The sequence below is a fragment of the Seriola aureovittata genome, chromosome 13 (assembly GCF_021018895.1).
Source record: "Seriola aureovittata isolate HTS-2021-v1 ecotype China chromosome 13, ASM2101889v1, whole genome shotgun sequence".
Lineage (NCBI taxonomy): Eukaryota > Metazoa > Chordata > Actinopteri > Carangiformes > Carangidae > Seriola > Seriola aureovittata.
In genome coordinates, this window is record NC_079376.1 from 11,647,356 (window position 1) to 11,670,746 (window position 23,391).

General features: G+C 34.1%; 1 protein-coding gene across 4 annotated transcripts in view; it reads right to left on the reverse strand.

Annotated features, from left to right (window-relative positions):
• Positions 1–17,127: 17,127 nt before the first annotated feature.
• rps6ka1 (ribosomal protein S6 kinase a, polypeptide 1) overlaps positions 17,128–23,391 on the reverse strand; it is a 48,080-nt gene continuing 41,816 nt past the window's right edge. For all 4 annotated transcript variants that reach the window (XM_056393002.1, XM_056393003.1, XM_056393004.1 and 1 more), the window contains 14 exons: positions 23,088–23,230; positions 22,902–22,972; positions 22,676–22,764; positions 22,464–22,528; positions 22,244–22,346; positions 21,813–21,943; positions 21,293–21,418; positions 21,052–21,141; positions 20,765–20,923; positions 20,215–20,376; positions 19,997–20,073; positions 19,783–19,900; positions 19,531–19,668; positions 17,128–19,194 (listed from right to left, as the gene is read on the reverse strand). In XM_056393002.1, the coding sequence (XP_056248977.1) occupies positions 19,072–19,194; positions 19,531–19,668; positions 19,783–19,900; positions 19,997–20,073; positions 20,215–20,376; positions 20,765–20,923; positions 21,052–21,141; positions 21,293–21,418; positions 21,813–21,943; positions 22,244–22,346; positions 22,464–22,528; positions 22,676–22,764; positions 22,902–22,972; positions 23,088–23,230 (1,595 nt within the window). In that variant the 3' untranslated portion in view covers positions 17,128–19,071. The remainder of the gene's footprint in view (positions 19,195–19,530; positions 19,669–19,782; positions 19,901–19,996; positions 20,074–20,214; positions 20,377–20,764; positions 20,924–21,051; positions 21,142–21,292; positions 21,419–21,812; positions 21,944–22,243; positions 22,347–22,463; positions 22,529–22,675; positions 22,765–22,901; positions 22,973–23,087; positions 23,231–23,391) is intronic.

Sequence of the window (23,391 nt, forward strand, 5' to 3'; positions counted from 1 at the left end):
GCCTTACTATACTATGACATTTTATGCATTACTATACTATGACGTTTTTTCATAATTTTATGCCTTACTATACTATGAAGTTTTATGCCTTACTATACTATGACGTTTAATGCCTTACTACACTATGACGTTTTTTCACATTTTTATGCCTTACTATATTATGATATTTTTCCACATTTTTTGCATTACTATACTATGACTTTTTTCACATTTTTATGCCTTACTTTACTATGACGTTTTATGCATTACTATACTATAACATTTTTTCACAATTTTATGCCTTACTATACTATGATATTTTTTCACACTTTTATGCCTTACTATACTATGACATTTTTTCACACTTTTATGCCTTACTATACTATGATATTTTTTCAAATTTTTATGCCTTACTATACTATGACATTTTTTCACAATTTTATGCCTTACTATACTATGACATTTTTTCACATTTTTATGCCTTACTATATTATGACGTTTTATGCCTTGCTATACTGTGACGTTTATTCAATTTTTTGTGCCTTAATATACTATGACATTTTTTGACAATTTTATGCCTTACTATACTATGACGTTTTATGCCTTACTATACTATGACGTTTGTTCACAATTTTATGCCTTATTATACTATGACATTTTTTCACAATTTTATGCCTTACTATACTATGACATTTTTTCACATTTTTATACCTTACTATACTATGACATTTTTTCACACTTTTATGCCTTACTATGCTATGACGTTTTTTGCCTTACTATACTTTGACGTTTGTTTACACTTTTATGCCTTACTATACTATGACATTTTTTCACACTTTTATGCCTTACTATACTATGACATTTTTTCACATTTTTATGCCTTACTATACTATGGCATTTTTTCACACTTTTATGCCTTACTATACTATGACATTTTTTGACAATTTTACGCCTTACTATCCTATGATGTTAAATGCCTTACTATACTATGACGTTTGTTCACAATTTTATGCCTTACTATACTAGGACGTTTTTTCACAATTTTATGCCTTATTATAATAGAACGTTTTTTCACATTTTTATGCCTTACTATACTAAGACGTTTTATGCCTTACAATACTAGGACGTTTTTTCACATTTTTATGCCTTACTATACTATGACATTTTTTCACAATTTTATGCCTTACTATACTATGACATTTTTTCACACTTTTATGCCTTACTATACTATGACGTTTTTTGCCTTACTATACTTTGACGTTTGTGCACACTTTTATGCCTTACTATACTATGACATTTTTTCACAATTTTATGCCTTACTATACTATGACATTTTTTCACACTTTTATGCCTTACTATACTATGAAATTTTGTGCCTTACTATACTTTGACGTTTTTTCACATTTTTATGTCTTACTATACTATGGCATTTTTTCACACTTTTATGCCTTACTATACTATGACATTTTTTCACAATTTTATGCCTTACCATACTATGACATTTTTTCACATTTTTATGCCTTACTATACTATGACGTTTTATGCCTTACTATACTTTGACGTTTGTTCACACTTTAATGCCTTACTATACTATGACATTTTTTCACAATTTTATGCCTTACTATACTATGACATTTTTTCACACTTTTATGCCTTACTATACTATGACATTTTTTCACATTTTTATGCCTTACTTTACTATGACGTTTTATGCATTACTATACTATAACATTTTTTCACAATTCTATGCCTTACTATACTATGATATTTTTTCACACTTTTATGCCTTACTATACTATGACATTTTTTCACATTTTTATGCCTTACTATATTATGACGTTTTATGCCTTGCTATACTATGACGTTTATTAAATTTTTTGTGCCTTAATATACTATTACATTTTTTGACAATTTTATTCCTTACTATACTATGACGTTTTATGCCTTACTATACTAGGACGTTTTTTTCACATTTTTATGCCTTACTATACTAGGACGTTTTTTCACAATTTTATGCCTTACTATAATAGAACGTTTTTTCACATTTTTATGCCTTACTATACTATGACGTTTTATGCCTTGCTATACTAGGACGTTTTTTCACATTTTAATGCGTTACTATACTATGACATTTTTTCACAATTTTATGCCTTACTATACTATGACATTTTTTCACATTTTTATGCCTTACTATACTATGACATTTTTTCACACTTTTATGCCTTACTATACTATGACGTTTTTTGCCTTACTATACTTTGACGTTTGTTCACACTTTTATACCTTACTATACTATGACATTTTTTCACAATTTTATGCCTTACTATACTATGACATTTTTTCACACTTTTATGCCTTACTATACTATGACATTTTTTCACATTTTTATGTCTGACTATACTATGACATTTTTTCACACTTTTATGCCTTACTATACTATGACATTTTTTCACAATTTTATGCCTTACTATACTATGACGTTTTATGCCTTACTATACTAAGAGGTTTTTTCAATTTTTTGTGCCTTACTATATATGACATTTTTTGACCATTTTATGCCTTACTATACTATGACTGTTTTTCACAATTTTATGCCTTACTATACTATGACGTTTTATGCCTTACTATACTAAGAGGTTTTTTCAATTTTTTGTGCCTTACTATATAATGACATTTTTTGACCATTTTATGCCTTACTATACTATGACTGTTTTTCACAATTTTATGCCTTATTATAATAGAACGTTTTTTCACATTTTTATGCCTTACTATACTATGACGTTTTATGCCTTACTATACTATGACGTTTGTTCACAATTTTATGCCTTACTATACTAGGACGTTTTTTCACATTTTTATGCCTTACTGCTATGACGTTTAATGCCTTACTATACTATGACGTTTTTTCACATTTTTATGCCTTGCTATACTAGGACGTTTTTTTACATTTTAATGCGTTACTATACTATGACGTTTTTTCACATTTTTATGCTTTACTTCTATGACGTTTAATGCCTTACTATACTATGATGTTTTTTCACATTTTTATGCCTTGCTATACTAGGACGTTTTTTTACATTTTAATGCGTTACTATACTATGACATTTTTTCACAATTTTATGCCTTGCTATACTAGGACGTTTTTTTCACATTTTTATGCCTTACTATACTATGACGTTTTTTCACATTTTTATGCTTTACTATACTATGAAGTTTTGTGCCTTACTATACTTTGACGTTTGTTCACACTTTTATGCCTTACTATACTATGACATTTTTTCACAATTTTATGCCTTACTATACTATAACGTTTTATGCCTTACTATACTATGACGTTTGTTCACAATTTTATGCCTTACTATACTAGGACGTTTTTTCACATTTTTATGCCTTACTACTATGACGTTTTATGCCTTACTATACTATGACATTTTTTCACACTTTTATGCCTTACTATACTAGGATGTTTTTTTGACATTTTTATGACTTACTATACTATGACGTTTTTTCACATTTTTATGCCTTACTATACTAGGACGTTTTTTTCACATTTTTATGCCTTACTATACTATGACGTTTTTTCACATTTTTATGCCTTACTATACTATGATGTTTTATGCATTACTATATTATGACATTTTTTCACACTTTTATGCCTTACTATACTATGACATTTTTTCACATTTTTATGCCTTACTTTACTATGACGTTTTATGCATTACTATACTATAACATTTTTTCACAATTCTATGCCTTACTATACTATGATATTTTTTCACACTTTTATGCCTTACTATACTATGACATTTTTTCACATTTTTATGCCTTACTATATTATGACGTTTTATGCCTTGCTATACTATGACGTTTATTAAATTTTTTGTGCCTTAATATACTATTACATTTTTTGACAATTTTATTCCTTACTATACTATGACGTTTTATGCCTTACTATACTAGGACGTTTTTTTCACATTTTTATGCCTTACTATACTAGGACGTTTTTTCACAATTTTATGCCTTACTATAATAGAACGTTTTTTCACATTTTTATGCCTTACTATACTATGACGTTTTATGCCTTGCTATACTAGGACGTTTTTTCACATTTTAATGCGTTACTATACTATGACATTTTTTCACAATTTTATGCCTTACTATACTATGACATTTTTTCACATTTTTATGCCTTACTATACTATGACATTTTTTCACACTTTTATGCCTTACTATACTATGACGTTTTTTGCCTTACTATACTTTGACGTTTGTTCACACTTTTATACCTTACTATACTATGACATTTTTTCACAATTTTATGCCTTACTATACTATGACATTTTTTCACACTTTTATGCCTTACTATACTATGACATTTTTTCACATTTTTATGTCTGACTATACTATGACATTTTTTCACACTTTTATGCCTTACTATACTATGACATTTTTTCACAATTTTATGCCTTACTATACTATGACGTTTTATGCCTTACTATACTAAGAGGTTTTTTCAATTTTTTGTGCCTTACTATATAATGACATTTTTTGACCATTTTATGCCTTACTATACTATGACTGTTTTTCACAATTTTATGCCTTACTATACTATGACGTTTTATGCCTTACTATACTAAGAGGTTTTTTCAATTTTTTGTGCCTTACTATATAATGACATTTTTTGACCATTTTATGCCTTACTATACTATGACTGTTTTTCACAATTTTATGCCTTATTATAATAGAACGTTTTTTCACATTTTTATGCCTTACTATACTATGACGTTTTATGCCTTACTATACTATGACGTTTGTTCACAATTTTATGCCTTACTATACTAGGACGTTTTTTCACAATTTTATGCCTTACTATAATAGAACGTTTTTTCACATTTTTATGCCTTACTATACTATGAAGTTTTATGCCTTATTATACTATGACATTTTTTCACAATTTTATGCCTTACTATACTATGACATTTTTTCACACTTTTATGCCTTACTATACTATGACATTTTTTCACATTTTTATGTCTTACTATACTATGGCATTTTTTCACACTTTTATGCCTTACTATACTATGACATTTTTTCACAATTTTATGCCTTACTATACTATGACATTTTTTCACATTTTTATACCTTACTATACTATGACGTTTTATGCCTTACTATACTTTGACGTTTGTTCACACTTTTATGCCTTAATATACTATGACATTTTTTGACAATTTTATGCCTTACTATACTCTGACGTTTTATGCCTTACTATACTATGACGTTTGTTCACAATTTTATGCCTTACTATACTAGGACGTTTTTTCACAATTTTATGCCTTACTATAATAGAACGTTTTTTCACATTTTTATGCCTTACTATACTATGAAGTTTTATGCCTTATTATACTATGACATTTTTTCACAATTTTATGCCTTACTATACTATGACATTTTTTCACACTTTTAAGCCTTACTATACTATGACATTTTTTCACATTTTTATGTCTTACTATACTATGGCATTTTTTCACACTTTTATGCCTTACTATACTATGACATTTTTTCACAATTTTATGCCTTACTATACTATGACATTTTTTCACATTTTTATACCTTACTATACTATGACGTTTTATGCCTTACTATACTTTGACATTTGTTCACACTTTTATGCCTTACTATACTATGACATTTTTTCACAATTTTATGCCTTACTATACTATGACGTTTTATGCCTTATTATACTATGACGTTTTTTCACATTTTTATGCCTTACTATACTATGAAGTTTTATGCCTTATTATACTAGGACGTTTTTTCACATTTTAATGCGTTACTATACTATGACATTTTTTCACAATTTTATGCCTTACTATATTATGACATTTTTTCACATTTTTATGCCTTACTATACTATGACATTTTTTCACACTTTTATGCCTTACTATACTATGACGTTTTTTGCCTTACTATACTTTGACGTTTGTTCACACTTTTATGCCTTACTATACTATGACATTTTTTCACAATTTTATGCCTTACTATACTATGACATTTTTTCACACTTTTATGCCTTACTATACTATGACATTTTTTCACATTTTTATGCCTTACTATACTATGGCATTTTTTCACACTTTTATGCCTTACTATACTATGACATTTTTTGACAATTTTATGCCTTACTATACTATGATGTTTTATGCCTTACTATACTATGACGTTTGTTCACAATTTTATGCCTTACTATACTAGGACGTTTTTTCACAATTTTATGCCTTACTATACTATGATGTTTTATTCACATTTTTATGCCTTACTATACTATGACGTTTTTTCACACTTTTATGCCTTACTATACTATGACGTTTCATGCCTTACTATACTAGGAGGTTTTTTCAATTTTTTGTGCCTTACTATATAATGACATTTTTTGACCATTTTATGCCTTACTATACTATGACTGTTTTTCACAATTTTATGCCCTATTATAATAGAACGTTTTTTCACATTTTTATGCCTTACTATACTATGATGTTTTATGCCTTACTATACTATGACGTTTGTTCACACTTTTATGCCTTACTATACTATGACATTTTTTCACAATTTTATGCCTTACTGTACTATGACATTTTTTCACATTTTTATACCTTACTATACTATGACGTTTTATGCCTTACTATACTAGGAGGTTTTTTCAATTTTTTGTGCCTTACTATATAATGACATTTTTTGACCATTTTATGCCTTACTATACTATGACTGTTTTTCACAATTTTATGCCTTATTATAATAGAACGTTTTTTCACATTTTTATGCCTTACTATACTATGACGTTTTATGCTTTACTATACTAGGACGTTTTTTCACATTTTAATGCCTTACTATACTATGACGTTTTTTTCACATTTTTATGCCTTACTATACTATGACGTTTTATGCCTTACTATACTAGGACGTTTTTTCAATTTTTTGTGCCTTACTATACTATGACATTTTTTGACAATTTTATGCCTTACTATACTAGGACGTTTTTTCATAATTTTATGCCTTACTATAATAGAATATTTTTTCACATTTTTATGCCTTACTTAGTATGATGTTTTATGCCTTACTATACTTTGACGTTTGTTAACACTTTTATGCCTGACTATACTATGAATTTTTTAAAAAATTTTTATGCCTTACTATACTATGACATTTTTTCACATTTTTATGCCTTACTATACTATGACGATTTATGCCTTAATATACTAGGACGTTTTTTCACAATTTTATGCCTTAATATACTGTGACGTTTTTTCACAATTTTATGCCTTACTGTACTATGACGTTTTATGCCTTACTATAATATGACGTTTTTTCACAATTTTATGCCTTACTATACTATGACGATTTATGCCTTAATATACTAGGACGTTTTTTCACAATTTTATGCCTTAATATACTGTGACGTTTTTTCACAATTTTATGCCTTACTGTACTATGACGTTTTATGCCTTACTATAATATGACGTTTTTTCACAATTTTATGCCTTACTATACTATGACGTTTTATGCCTTACTATACTATGACATTTTTTCACAATTTTATGCCTTACTATAATAGAAAGTTTTTTCAAATTTTTATGCCTTACTATACTATGACGTTTTATGCCTTATTATAGTATGACGTTTGTTCACACTTTTATGCCTTACTATACTATGACATTTTTTCACACTTTTATGCCTTACTATAATATGACGTTTTTTCACATTTTTATGCCTTACTATACTATGACAGTTTTTCAAATGTTTATGCCTTACGATACTATGACATTTTTTCATATTTTTATGCCTTACTATACTATGACATTTTTTCATATTTTTATACCTTACTATACTATGACTTTTTTGTCAAACTTTTATGCCTTACTATACTATGACTTTTTTTTAACATTTTTATGCCTTACTATACTATGAAATTTTCTCACACCATTTTTCCTTACTATACTATGACATTTTTTCACAAATTTATGCCTTACTATACTAGGACGTTTTATGCCTTACTATACTATGACGTTTTATGTCTTACTGTACTATGAAATTTTTTCAAGTTTTTATGCCTTAATATACTATGACAATTTTTTCATATTTTTATGCCTTACTATGCTATGACATGTTTTCACATTTTTATGCCTTACTATACTATGATGTTTGTTCACAATTTTATGCCTTACTATTTTATGACATTTTTTTGAATTTCTTATGCCTCACTATACTATGACCTTTTTTGACAATTTTATGCCTTACCATACTAGAACGTTTTTTCACATTTTTATGCCTTTCTATACTATGACGTTTTTTTTTCATATTTTCATGCCTTATTATACTATGACGTTTTTTCACATTTTTATGCCTTACTATCATATGATATTTTTTCATATCTTTATGCCTTCCAATACTATGACATTTTTTCACATTTTTATGCCTTACTATACTGTGACGTTTTTTCTAATTTTTATGCCTTACTATACTTTGACGTTTTATGCCTTACTATATTATGACGTTTTTTTGACATTTTTATAACTTAGCTTACTATTCTATGATATTTTTTCACATTTTTATGCCTTACTATACTATGACGTTTTTTTTCATATTTTTATGCCTTACTATACTATGACCTTTTTTCACATTTTTATGCCTTACTATACTATGACGTTTTATGCCTTATTATACTATGACATTTTATGCCTTACTATACTATGACGTTTTTTTTTTCATATTTTCATGCCTTATTATACTATGACGTTTTTTCACATTTTTAAGCCTTACTATACTATGATATTTTTTCATATCTTTATGCCTTCCTATACTAGAACGTTTTTTCACATTTTTATGCCTTACTATACTATGACGTTTTTTTTTCATATTTTCATGCCTTATTATACTATGACGTTTTATGCCTTACTATATTATGACGTTTTTTTGACACTTTTATGCCTTAGCCTACTATACTATGACATTTTTTCACATTTTTATGCCTTATTATACTATGACGTTTTTTTTCATATTTTTATGCCTTACTATACTATGACCTTTTTTCACATTTTTATGCCTTACTACACTATCATGTTTTATGCCTTATTATACTATGACGTTTTATGCCTTACTATACTATGACGTTTTTTTTTCATATTTTCATGCCTTATTATACTATGACGTTTTTTCACATTTTTATGCCTTATTATACTTTGACATTTTTTTGCCTTACTATACTATGAGGTTTTTTCACATTTTTATGCCTCACTATACTATGACGTTTTTTCACGTTTTTATGCCTTACTATACTATGACGTTTTATGCCTTACTGTACTATGACATTTTTTCAAATTTTTAAGCCTTTATATACTATGACGTTTTTTCATATTTTTATGCCTTATTATGCTATGACATGTTTTGACATTTTTATGCCTTACCATACTATGATATTTTTTCACATTTTTATGCCTTACTAAAATAGAACGTTTTTGCACATTTTTATACCTTACTATACTATGACATTTTTTCACAATTTTATGCCTTACTATACTAGGACGTTTTATGCCTTACTATATTATGACGTTTTTTTTCATGTTTTTATGCCTCACTATACTATGACGTTTTTTCACACTTTTATGCCTTACTATACTATGACGTTTTATGTCTTACTGTACTATGAAATTTTTTCAAGTTTTTATGCCTTAATATACTATGACAATTTTTTCATATTTTTATGCCTTACTATGCTATGACATGTTTTCACATTTTTATGCCTTACTATACTATGATGTTTGTTCACAATTTTATGCCTTACTATTTTATGACATTTTTTTGAATTTCTTATGCCTCACTATACTATGACCTTTTTTGACAATTTTATGCCTTACCATACTAGAACGTTTTTTCACATTTTTATGCCTTTCTATACTATGACGTTTTTTTTTCATATTTTCATGCCTTATTATACTATGACGTTTTTTCACATTTTTATGCCTTACTATCATATGATATTTTTTCATATCTTTATGCCTTCCAATACTATGACATTTTTTCACATTTTTATGCCTTACTATACTGTGACGTTTTTTCTAATTTTTATGCCTTACTATACTTTGACGTTTTATGCCTTACTATATTATGACGTTTTTTTGACATTTTTATAACTTAGCTTACTATTCTATGATATTTTCTCACATTTTTATGCCTTACTATACTATGACGTTTTTTTTCATATTTTTATGCCTTACTATACTATGACCTTTTTTCACATTTTTATGCCTTACTATACTATGACGTTTTATGCCTTATTATACTATGACATTTTATGCCTTACTATACTATGACGTTTTTTTTTTCATATTTTCATGCCTTATTATACTATGACGTTTTTTCACATTTTTAAGCCTTACTATACTATGATATTTTTTCATATCTTTATGCCTTCCTATACTATGACATTTTTTCACATTTTTATGCCTTACTATACTATGACGTTTTTTCAAATTTTTATGCCTTACTATACTATGACGTTTTATGCCTTACTATATTATGACGTTTTTTTGACACTTTTATGCCTTAGCCTACTATACTATGACATTTTTTCACATTTTTATGCCTTATTATACTATGACGTTTTTTTTCATATTTTTATGCCTTACTATACTATGACCTTTTTTCACATTTTTATGCCTTACTATACTATCATGTTTTATGCCTTATTATACTATGACGTTTTATGCCTTACTATACTATGACGTTTTTTTTTCATATTTTCATGCCTTATTATACTATGACGTTTTTTCACATTTTTATGCCTTATTATACTTTGACATTTTTTTGCCTTACTATACTATGAGGTTTTTTCACATTTTTATGCCTCACTATACTATGACGTTTTTTCACATTTTTATGCCTTACTATACTATGACGTTTTATGCCTTACTGTACTATGACATTTTTTCAAATTTTTAAGCCTTTATATACTATGACGTTTTTTCATATTTTTATGCCTTATTATGCTATGATATGTTTTGACATTTTTATGCCTTACCATACTATGATATTTTTTCAAATTTTTATGCCTTACTATACTATGACCTTTTTTCACATTTTTATGCCTTACTATACTATGACATTTTTTCAAATGTTTATGCCTTACTATACTGACATTTTTTCATATTTTTATGTCTTACTATACTATGACTTTTTTGTCAAATCTTTATGCCTTACTATACTATGAAATTTTTTTCACAATTTTATGCCTTACTATACTATGAAATTTTCTCACACTTTTTTCCTTACTATACTATGAGATATTTTCAAAATTTTTTTCCTTACTATACCATGACGTTTTATGCCTTACTATACTATAACGTTTTTTGACATTTTTATGCCTTACTATACTATGACATTTTTTTTCATATTTTTATGCCTTAATATACTATGACGTTTTTTCAAATTTTTATGCCTTACTAAACTTTGACCTTTTATGCCTTACTATACTATGACGTTTTATGCCTTACTATACTATGATGTTTTTTCAAATTTTTATGCCTTACTATACTAGGACATTTTATGCTTTACTATGACGTTTTTTCACATTTTTATGCCTTACTATACTATTACATTCCTTCACATTTTTATGCCTTACTATACGATGACGTTTTTTCACAATTTTATGCCTTACTATACTATGTAGCTTTTTACTTTTTATGCCTTACTATGTATGACGTTTTTATGCTTTACTATATTATGACCTCTTTCTGACCCTTATGCCCTTATATACTATGTTGTTTTTCAACTTTTTTGCCTTACTATGAGGTCTTTAGGACTTTTTATGCCTTTCTATTCTATAATGTCTTTTGTGAATTTTAATGCTCTATTGAAAAGATGATTTCTTACGACAGAATGACAATTGGATCGCCAAGTCATATTTCAATGTAACTCATTTTATATTTTTATAAAAGGACAGAACTAGTACATGGCAGACCAAGGTGTCTGTTTGAATAAAAAATGTTTGACCGCCTGTTTGGTGTTTTGCGCTTTGATATGGGTGACAAGCAGATGTTCATCTGGAGATCTTCATGTCCATGGGTCCTCTGAGCTGTTACACGTCCTTCTTCAGAGCTCCTGAGATCATTCTCCATCTGTGGGGCTCTAACCGTATAAGCAAACACAAACATTCATCAATATAACCAGGACCTCCAGATGTGTCCTACATACATCAGTGTCTTTCATTTACATACAGTTAAGCATTACTTATATTCTAAAGTAAAAGTTATATGCATGTAACACAACTTTACACTATTCTATATCTTAGTATACTATGACGTTTTTATGCCTTCTTATACTTTGACGTTTTTATGTCTTTTTATGCCTTACTCTACTATGACGTTTTTTTGCCTTACTACTATCAATAATATAAACAGACATACTGACATATATTTTTCCATAGCTAGACATACAGTATATGTCACTATGTGATAATTTTTTTCAATTTCTAGCCGGTTTCATATGTAATTTTTACATAAGCTATACTTTAAATACATATATGGAAATTCAAAACGTGTACATATATAAAATTTGTGTATGGCCATTCCTGAATGTAAATTCAGATCTTATATGTTATTAAACTGTTTGGTCTCTTTGTTTTGGAGGGGTGGCAGGGTTGTTGCTTCCTTACCACTGTTGAGACCAAACCTACGCCCTTGGCCCTTGAAAACCATTTAAACTTGTGGGGTACAGCATTTTGGTCCCCACAACTATAGCGGACTCTCTGTTTTCAGAATCACACAATTAAAGAAGGGTTACACTGGTGTATTTGGGGCACTAAGATGTGGTATTTTAAATAACTGCCTTCAGAGTGAGTCAAAACACTTAGGCTTTTAGCAGGTCAGAGGTGTGCCTGTCCATATGCCTGCATATTTTAGTATTCACTCAGCTCTTTGTTTTGATCTCAGGATTGGCATTGCATTAGTAATAGCACTGACTGCTCTCTCCCTGCTTTTAGCTCTAGTGATTTCCAGAGAGTAGAGAGAGACAGGCAGAGAATTACAAAGAGAGGGAAGCAAAAGGAAGAAAAGATAATTGTGCTCCAGAAAGGAAGTCAAAAAAACAAAGGTACATTATAAAGATAAATAAGAATAAAGCATGTCAATAAAGTTAATCTACACATCTTTTGAATTATTAAAAATTTCATTAAGATGCTTTAATTTCGCACAATATTAAATATAATAATAATAGTTATTATTATTATTACTATTACTATACATGTAGAAAATCCACTGAAAGTTGAACTAGGGTCATTTGGTGCAGCACAGTGAACGTGCTAATAATTTACATGCACGTGTTCCACAAGTTCCCTTAGATTTATGCAGTTGCTCAACATCAACATGACTGCTTGAGTAAGTGAAGATTTTAGGGATCAAGGCAAGATGTTTCAGTGGAGTAATTTTTTAACATGATGCCCGTTTTTGGAAGAGACTGGTGGTTGCGCAACATCCTGCAGTTAAAATCCACTCACTCTGAACTAATCCCACATGGTGCCTACAGAGCTGCACACACAGATTGCCATCATCATTGGCAACATCTTGAGCAGCAGGACTTGGCCTGCCTGCAAATACAGGGATGCTTAACCAACAAACTGTTTTGTTATGACAAAGTCAAACAAGCGTAATTGGATACGTTCTATTGCATTTACAAGCACACACAGTAGACACCCACACGAGACAAGTTGTCTGTTCATCGAGGATGCAGAAATAACTGAAGTGTTTGAGTGTTTAATCCTTCCAAAATACAATTATCTCCTCCCATTCCACCATCCATTCTCTCCTTTCCCTTTATAGCTACAGTTGTGATGAAATCCTGTTCTCAATCTCTCATGCTGCACCCTTCGGTCCAGATTACTTTAATCTGTATGTGCACAGGTGGAGGAGTGACAGAATCAGTGTGTGCCTATGCTGTCATGTTTGTTTTTGGTTAAAATGGCTGAGTCTTTCCCTACGCAGGCCGTATTTAACATCACTGTAGAATGTAGTGTGCAGCTGAGGAACTGCATGTTAGCTGGGGTGTAGTTTAACAGTAGATATACTGAAAGATTACATCATCAGATTTTAATAAATAAAGTGTGAATTGCAGAGGTGAGAATGGGGAAACAGCTGCCACCCACATACATCAAAAGTGGAATGGGTTTCTTACCCATTACTTGGTTATTAAGAAAAATGTTATGTTATGATTATACCCTCTAATTTAATACATGAAATATACATTGACTGTTATGTCATGTATAATTATTTTATAATAGCTAAGTTAAAAGGATTGTAAAAATATAAAAATCTTTATTTTGGACTCCAATCAGAGCTTTGAATCCTCTCTTTCTTCTCTGTCCTGGGCTAGCGCCCACTCAATATGGTTCAATATTTCGTTCACATTTCCACTTTATGTACTGTTGATATGATGATAGGAAGAGGATGTTTATGGGCATCCAAGGTATTAGGTAAGGTAAGTCTAGACACACACACTCATCAAAGACTGGATGTGTGTGTAAGATCAATGGTAAATACAGACTACATCAAGTAACTTCTAGAGGCCTGAAAAAAGGGAGACCTCTTTGAAACATTGGGAGCTTATTGGAAACACTAAATAATAAATAATGTGTCAGACACAGTCCAGATATTTTATAAAATTGTATTATTTTTTATTATTATCATATAATTTATTATTTCTATACATAAGCATCAAGGACAATGAGAAATGTTATGAGAAAATGCTGCACTTCTGGGATTCTGCAGCAGCAGTCTTGTTGTTCAGCACAGAGTAACCTTCATAGCTGCTGCGGCTATTATTATATAAATTGCATGTACCATGTTATATATCACATGTAGCAGGCAACTGGATGACAGGTCCACAAGCATAATTTACTCCCAGTATGAATTGTGCAGCGTGAGTTGTATGTAGAAAAACCTAGTATTGTGTTTGCGTACGTGTGCACGGTTAGAATGAATTACTGGTGACCATTTTGTTGCTGTAAAAATGATAAATTACCCTTGGAGACATGTACTGGAGAGAGAGCAAGAGTGAGATTAATTGTTAGTCCTGGGTTTTGCATATGCATTGTAACAGAACCTCAGGAGCACATCACAACCATAACTCACATCAGCCAGAACAAAAAAAGGAAATAGAGACTACATCACAAGAGCTCCTAAAATAGAGAGGAATTCTACTAAATTATTCAGCCCTGGCCAGTATCCCTTTTACAGCTCAGATCAGAAAAGGATCTGCATCCACTCTCACACACAACCCCCACACACTTTACTGTTAAAAACTAAGACAATTCAGCCTCCATTTGAGCAGAGCTGCTTCAGCTAACAGCTCTGCTAAACTGAGGAGACAGGACCTTGGTAAAAACTGCACCACTATCTTCTCTTCCGAGAAGGGGGACAGATGGTGATGATGGTGCTGGTTTTTCCGCTGTTCTGTAATCAATATCAGTAGATTCTTTCTGCTGCTGCAGGCTGACTCAGTCAGTCTTTATGTATATATGTATGTGTGTGTGTGTGTGTGTGTGGGTGTGTGTGCAAGAACAGGAAGTCATTCATTGCAGTGTGAGTTACTGGTACGATGACGTCAGAGTGCAGGGAACAGAGCCCAGTGGGAATATATCAAAGTATGAACATGTGTCCGTGTATAAATAAGTTAAGACTGCATCTCTCTCTATGGATGGTGCATTATTTCAGCACAAAGCATCTCAGGACAAAGCAGACGCAGCAGTTCCTGTGTGACTGTTATGTAAGTGAGCGTGGCTGTGCATACAGAGAGACGCAGCAGCAGGTAGAGGTATGTGGTGATACTACAAGTTAATACTGTAAAGCAGAATCTGCTGTAACGGTTCATTGTTGTAGGAGTGTTTGCTGGAAGGAGAGAAAGAACATGAGGAGGAGGAGATGGATAAGATGACAGTTTCAATGCTACAGGCAAGAAGAGACAGATGGAGAGGCGCTGAAGCAGAAAGTCATTTACATGCAGATATTGTAATCTGTCACTGTGTGCATGTATAAATATAAATCAATTTACATTAACAAGAATTTACTCAACAACAGATGCAGACTACTTCCTGCACTTTTTTATGAAAGGAAAAAAATGTGCAATAGTTGTGTGTAGCTGGGTTTTTTTTTTTTGTTGTTGTTTTTTTAAAAGGGGGAGTAGTTTTTTTCTTTTCATAGATAGGTTACCACATTTAAAGAAAACATATAAAACAGTGGTTGAATGAACAGTAAAGAAGAGACCGCTGCATCAGTCGTGATAAGAACCGAGTGCTTTGACAGAAAAGCATTTAAGTAGGTGGGCACGGATTCATTTCAGTGTTACATGAAAACAAGTTTGCTCTTTGTCTCCCTCCAGTGACCAGCAGAGGAAAGACACCAGGCTGTGGGCCAACAAGAAGGCAGGAGTTGAAGCTCAGATTAACAGGCACATAAGGGGGATGAGACAGTAACTTAACTTGGGTTAATTTTTCTGTCATAAAATGAGTCTGTAAATTGCAGTCACTAAATTAATTTATCAGATGGTGGACTTTACAATGAGAGTTGATAACTGATATCTATTGACTAATGTCATAGCCAATACCCAATCCACTTAATAAGGTCAGCATCACTGCGGATACCAATACAACGTATCGAACTATACATCCTGAGAACATAAACAATCATTAACTTAGACCGGGTCTCCAAGAAGGAAAGTCATGGAGCCATAGTCATGTCACAGAGTAAATGGGAAAACGTTTTCATTCATAATAGTCGTACTCCTCAGCCTGTAGTAAAATGTCCTCTGTGGCTCTTGAGGACCTTTCAAAATAAAATAACTGTAATGATGAGATCATGGTTATATAAGTTTGGGTTTAGAGAAATTGTAAAGAAAACCTTTGTGATATGTTTAGGTTGTGAAGTTTGAAGGATGGAGGTGTTCTTGGTGCTCTTGATGTTATTGGTTGGATTATGGGAAATGTAGGATCCAGCACTTTTGGATCAAATCTGTCAATTGTGAGTCCCCTTACTTTATGGAAGTGTAATATTAATAATCACTGGAGTCCTCATTTAAGACACAACTAAAACAGAACGAGAGAGACAGTTTGTCGTAGCAACTGAATTTTTTAATATTTGTAAGATATAAAAATCTTCATCTTTATCATACAATAACATCTTACCATAAATTTAGTCAAAGGAGGGAGAGTTTTGCCACCAAACAAGAATTATAATATAACTTTGATCCCTTTTGAGGTAAGACAGCTGGTTCATAGATTATCTAGCCACACAGGTCTTCTCTTCTACACGTGCGGAGTATCTTCTGGCTGCTTGGTTTGTTTTCATGCGTTTTCCATGTAAGACATTCTGCCTCACCTGTAGGCCTAGGCACTGAGCTGAAAGCAGGACCTACCCTATGAAGCTACTTACAATGACGCACACTTTTACTATTCTTCAGGGTGTCTCGAATTCAGTGTTCATAAAAATGAAAACAAGTCAGCCAATTAACAGCATGAATGGAAATTCAAAGATCATGAATGGAAAAAAAAAAAAAAGTTCAACACAATACTGGTGAAGATACTCCACACTGAGAGTAGGTCTGTGTGATATTAACAACCAGTGACTTGACAGAGAATTTAAGGGGGAGAGAGAGGCTGCCTCTGAGAGCTCAATTCCATAAAGACAACGGCCAGCCTTTCCTCCTTACACTTTGAAAACAGAAGAAGAGACCTGTATGGCGTAACGTCCACAGACTGTGATGTGCTCAGCATGTCTTTCACTATTTTAAATCACAACTTTCTTTGGACAAAAAGAAAAAAAACAAATCAACAACAAAAGCAGCCAACACAGGAAACAGCATCCGATATGCATTATCCAAGAAACACAGTGGGAAAAAAAAGAAAAAAGAAACTGGAAAAAACAGGAAAACAAAGCAAATATAGAATTTTAACATGCCACATTGTTCCTTGGGCAAGTTTTCTTTCACAGAAAGCCACCTATTTTACTAGTTTTTGTAGTAATAAAAATAACAGACATCTCAAATGGTTGCCAGCAGATGGACCAAGCAGAGAAAGAGGGAGAGGAGAGAAACAAGGAAGCCACATGACATCATCACGTCACCGGACCATGCACATGACCCTGCAGCATCCAGCGAGACAGAACATACACTCACGCACACACTCACACTGCAAGTCATGCAACTGACACCCCCCCACCCCCACACACACGCACACGCACGCACACACACACACACACACACACACACACACACACACTTGCTCTCTGTAAAACAAAATACAAGCATAGATTGACATTAACCAAAACATCAGCATTTGACATTTTCCAGAATCCCCATATTCTGGCTGTACCAAAGCCAAAGAGGCATTTATGGCAGAAATGTTTCATATTCATATTAATAATGCTCTTTCAAAAACATTTAACAGCAGTTGGACAGTACTGTGGTTTTGTGCTGTCGGCACAGGTTGATTTGGCAGCACAACCGGTAATATAAAGCTCATCAACTTTACAAAAATAACAGGGAGACGGACAACGAAACAGGCAGACAGACAGGCGTGCAGCAAGCTGAATGACAACCGGTTACAGCAACGATGAGGAGAGAAAACTTTCTTTGTCACAATCGAAAACGTGGCTGCATCCACTCTGTGGCAGTTCATGCACAAACGAACTCTCTCACACACACACACACTCACTCACACGTACAGCCACACGGCACTAATACATCAAAGAAAACCTGCACCCATATTTTTCTTTCCTTTTTTTTTTTTGCCCTCATCGCTCCCATCCATCTTCACGATCTTTTCCTAGTCCAAGGAGACTGGCTAACAGCAGCTTGACGAGCCCAAACAAGGATGATGGCAAGAGCAGGACAACTGAGGTCACAAGAATGGGGGGGGGCAGGACCACAGTCAGTGTTCCTTGGCTGGTAGTGACGAGTGGACAGTGAGTCCCCGAGCAAGATGACCGGGTGGTTTGGAGCCAGGAGGTGCGGTTTTGGTCGGCCTCCAGTGAGATGACTGGTTGTTTTGAGTCTCTACAGGGAGGTGGAGGGAAGCTTCTTGACACGCCTCTGGGCTAGGAAGGAGCTCTCGATGGGCTTGAGCTCTGGAGTTGGTTGGGAGTTCTTCAGGGCAGAGTAGGTGGCCGCCATCGCACCCTGTGCATAAACAGCAACGTGGTGATTGTGTCCAAAAATAACCATTGTAACTATCCAGAATTTGGGTATAGGATAAGCTGATAACCGGAAAACATTTTCGATGTTATTGAGTAATTATTGGCTTTATTAAAACACAACAAAAATTCCAATTTCCAATTTATTTTACCTTATTGCTCTTTGTCTACACCAGCTTTTTTTAATGCTTAACATAATGTGTGATGCATTTTAAAAAGTCTAAATGTCTACAAAGTCTGAAAAGTGGAATTTTTAACTTTCAATCCAAATTCATATGACACCACTGTAAGTCAAAAACCTTAACTGTTATGACTGTATTACCTTGACCAGCTTGGGGTCCTGGTGAGGGAGCTGACTGTTGGGTAGTTTGTCTCTCTGAACAATCCATGGGTGCTTGAGGACCTGCCTAGCAGTCAGCCTCTGATGAGGATCCACATGAAGCATCTTGGACACAAGGTCCTAAAGCGAACACACATTAAATATCAACGGTGCAAAGAGACAGGAGGGGGAGACTGTGGTAATCTCTGAGGAATGGGAGAAAGAAAGAGCCGTTAGTCAGGTGTGGAGCTCTACCTTGGCCGCATCAGACACAGTGTTCCAGTCGCCACCGGTCAGGCTGAAGTGACCGTTGCCTATCCTGTTCAGGATCTCATTGGGGGTGTCCTCGGGTCCGTTGGCAAATGGAGTAAAACTGGCGACATAAAAGTAGACAGATGATAGAGTGAATGTGACGGGCAGTGAGAGATGGAGATCTGTTTCAGACGAGGGTTTGAGTGTTTCTATTTACCCGGCCAGCATGGTGTACAGTAAGACTCCCAGACTCCAGATGTCACATCCTTCATCATAACCCTGACGCTTCAACACCTTTAATATAGTCAGAGATAGTCGCACATTTTATTTCAGTGTCTGACACTGTCATGTTTCAATTCATCAGTCATGGTTTTCAGTTAGAGACAGTTCCTTCAGCCTTAAGTGTACAAGACTGACTGCATGAGACCGGCTCACCTCAGGCGCCACAAAGTTAGCAGTGTAGCACGGGGTCATCAGCAGGCCGTTGTTGGCACGCAGCTGCTTAGCAAACCCGAAGTCACAGATCCTGATCGACTCTGGATTCCCTGACTCGTCAACATAGAGGATGTTGCTGGGCTTCAGGTCTCTGTGCACCACCTGGAGAACAAGAGCGCACAGGAGGGAAGAATAAAATGAACTATATGCACCTCCAAGCAAAAAAACTAAACAAAAAAACAAAACATTATTTTTTTTAAGCGATGCATTGCAAATTGTATTTGTATAAAAAATTGTATCTGTTTTTGATTCTGATTGCTGTATATTTACTTTTTCAACCTGATGCTTACTCATTTTTTAATGCTCAAAGTGAAGATCGACACATGTTTTATAACACGATTTTTTAAATAAAAAGGAAACAAATCCAAGACATTAAAGAGGTGTTTCAACTCCAACAAAGCGAAACTTCCTGTGACTAATAAGTTCATCAGTCACCATCAATAAGGAATAAGGGACTCAGGAGTAAGGAGCTAGTGCTGGTGGTCCTCACCCCCTGTGAGTGCAGGTACTCTACAGTCCTGGTGATGGTGTGAAGCACAGCGCTGGCCTCTCTCTCCGAGAAGAACTTCTGTTTGAGGATCCGATCCAGCAGCTCGCCGCCGCGCATCAGCTCGGTCACCAGGAACACCTGCTTACCGTTATCGTACACCTGAGACAGAAACACACACGCACACACACACACATTATCACATCACCAACTGTGACATTCAGTGCAATTAACACCCGAGGCAAACAATAGTGTGATGAAAAATGAAAAATGTGCGTTTTTATACTCACATCCTTCAGTGTTATGATGTTGGGGTGCTGCCCATATCTTAGTAGAATCTCTATCTCCTCAGAGGGGTCTGTACTGGTCTTGTCAATCATCTGTCAATCATAAGTCACAGTCACACCAAGCTCTCATTTTAACAAATAAAGTATATGATAAAATGATTTAGCATCTGTCCTTGAGCGGTATGCAAAAATTGTTGAAATAACAGTCAGAGCAGATATTGTTCTGTGTAGCGTGTGTTGGTACCTTGACAGCATATTCTGTGTTGGTGGCCTTGTGGATACATCGTTTACAGACAGAGAAGGAGCCCATGCCGATATCTTCCTTCAATACGTAGCCGTCGCTGAACAGCAGGTTCTTCCCGTGTAACTGCTGCAGAGGAAGAGTTGAAATTTGAAGAGAGGCCGTGAATGGGGAGGCGTGACGGACTGACAGAGCCGACAAGCCGGAGGAATGCTGAAGGTTTTCGGGAGGCAGTTGAATCCATTTCTAGAAACATTTTCTGTCTCTCTGGTTGTAAAACTGTCTTTCTCACTCTACCATGTGCAGTTAATTCCTGCTGCTGCAAGGCGTCAAAGAGGATCTGATGCCACGTCATTCCCTTATTCTTCCTCTCTGCCTCACACACACCTTACACATATCTGCATATGCCTGTCTTTCCCTCCTCCGTCCCGTCATCACCCGCGAGAACCGACACAACTGCTATATAACAACACGCTGTGCTGTGTGTGAACAGTTACACTGCTACAGTTAGCTGCAGTCTCACCTGGACCACTGGATGTGGCGGAGGCTGCACTGGCTCCACTGAGCCTTCCTCTTCCAACAGAGTCGACGCGATGAAACTGAAGCCTCTGAAGAGCTGGTGAGCTCCGGCACTCGGCGGCACGCCAGGAGAATCTGTAATATAATAATGCAAGGTCACGTGTTGAAAAAGAGAGACAAAGAAGCCACAATAAACCACACTTTCAAACTAGGCATTTTTTAACAAGCACTGTTATAATTAAGTGTTACTGCGTTTTATTGGTGTTGCGACCAGTGTCATCAACACTGTGTCTCCTTTAAATAAACATAATCCTGTTTTGATTTGTTTTTTCAGCTTCCACTGAACTGCTTTCAGGGAGGAAAAACCTGATAGGAATTAGACATGGAGTCATTTCATAAAACAGCACAGTCAAACTCTCAGCTTTGACCTCTGACCTTTAGGGGTGCGGGAGGTGAACTCAGAGTCAAAGTAGAAAGTATCGTCCGGACGCGCCACTGCTGGTCTGAATGGAGGCTTGACTTCTCTCCTGAAGAGTTTCTGAAAGGAATAAAAGACCTTCACTCACACCATACAGGTGAGCACAGAGTACCACGGCTGCTCATTTTATTTTTCACTGTGCATATATTCAAATATTATTAACAGTCACACACTCACATTCCAGTCTATGGTGGAGAAGAAACCGTGTCGTTTGATCTCCTCTGCACCGTCGGCGCCAGATCCTGTGAGCAAAACATCCGCATTTAGCAGCATGAATCTCAATCAAAGAACAAACACAGGGCCGGTCTCAACCCTTCATCCACGAAACTGTGTCAAACAAGCATATATGCTGCCATATGTGACAGCCATGTTCATGATCTGATACTAACCCAGTCTGTTGGCAGGGTTTCTCTTGAACAAAGCCCGAAGCAGAGACTGGGCCTCTGCACTCAGGAACTGAGGCATTCCCAGACGTGCCCTGCAGGGAGAGACAGACGACACCCAGCTTAAATTATTTCTCCAGAAATCAAGTGAGCGTTTTTTTTTTTCCAATAGCTACTGCATGCAACAACGGGCTTCTGTGTCAGATTCTCCTTCCATCCAGAGGACACTCACTTCAGAATGAGGTTCATAGTTTCTTTGCGGTCCTTCCCTTGAAATGGCAGCGCTCCTGTCAACATCTCAAACTGGGAGAGAGGACACACAACAAGCATTTACAATATAAGACACAATAATCATTTACTACTCTTGTCTTAAAAGCAACCTAAAAGCAAAAAGATGATTTATTTTTAATTTTTTTACCATTAGTACTCCAAATGACCACCAGTCGGCGCTGTGGATGTGTCCCTGCCTGTTCACAACCTCTGGTGCCATGTACTCCACAGTTCCACAGAAGGAATAAGCTTTCTTCTCATGATCAATGGCTTCTTTACACAAACCAAAATCTGAAGAAATACAGAAGGTACAGTCAGTGCACCACGACACAGCATCAGAATATAGCATCCCACAATACTGTACTACTTTATTCTGTCAATCTGAATCCGTGTCTTAATATTGGAGCTGAGTAACGGGCTTCTTTTGACTCTTTTACGTAACAGCACAGTTC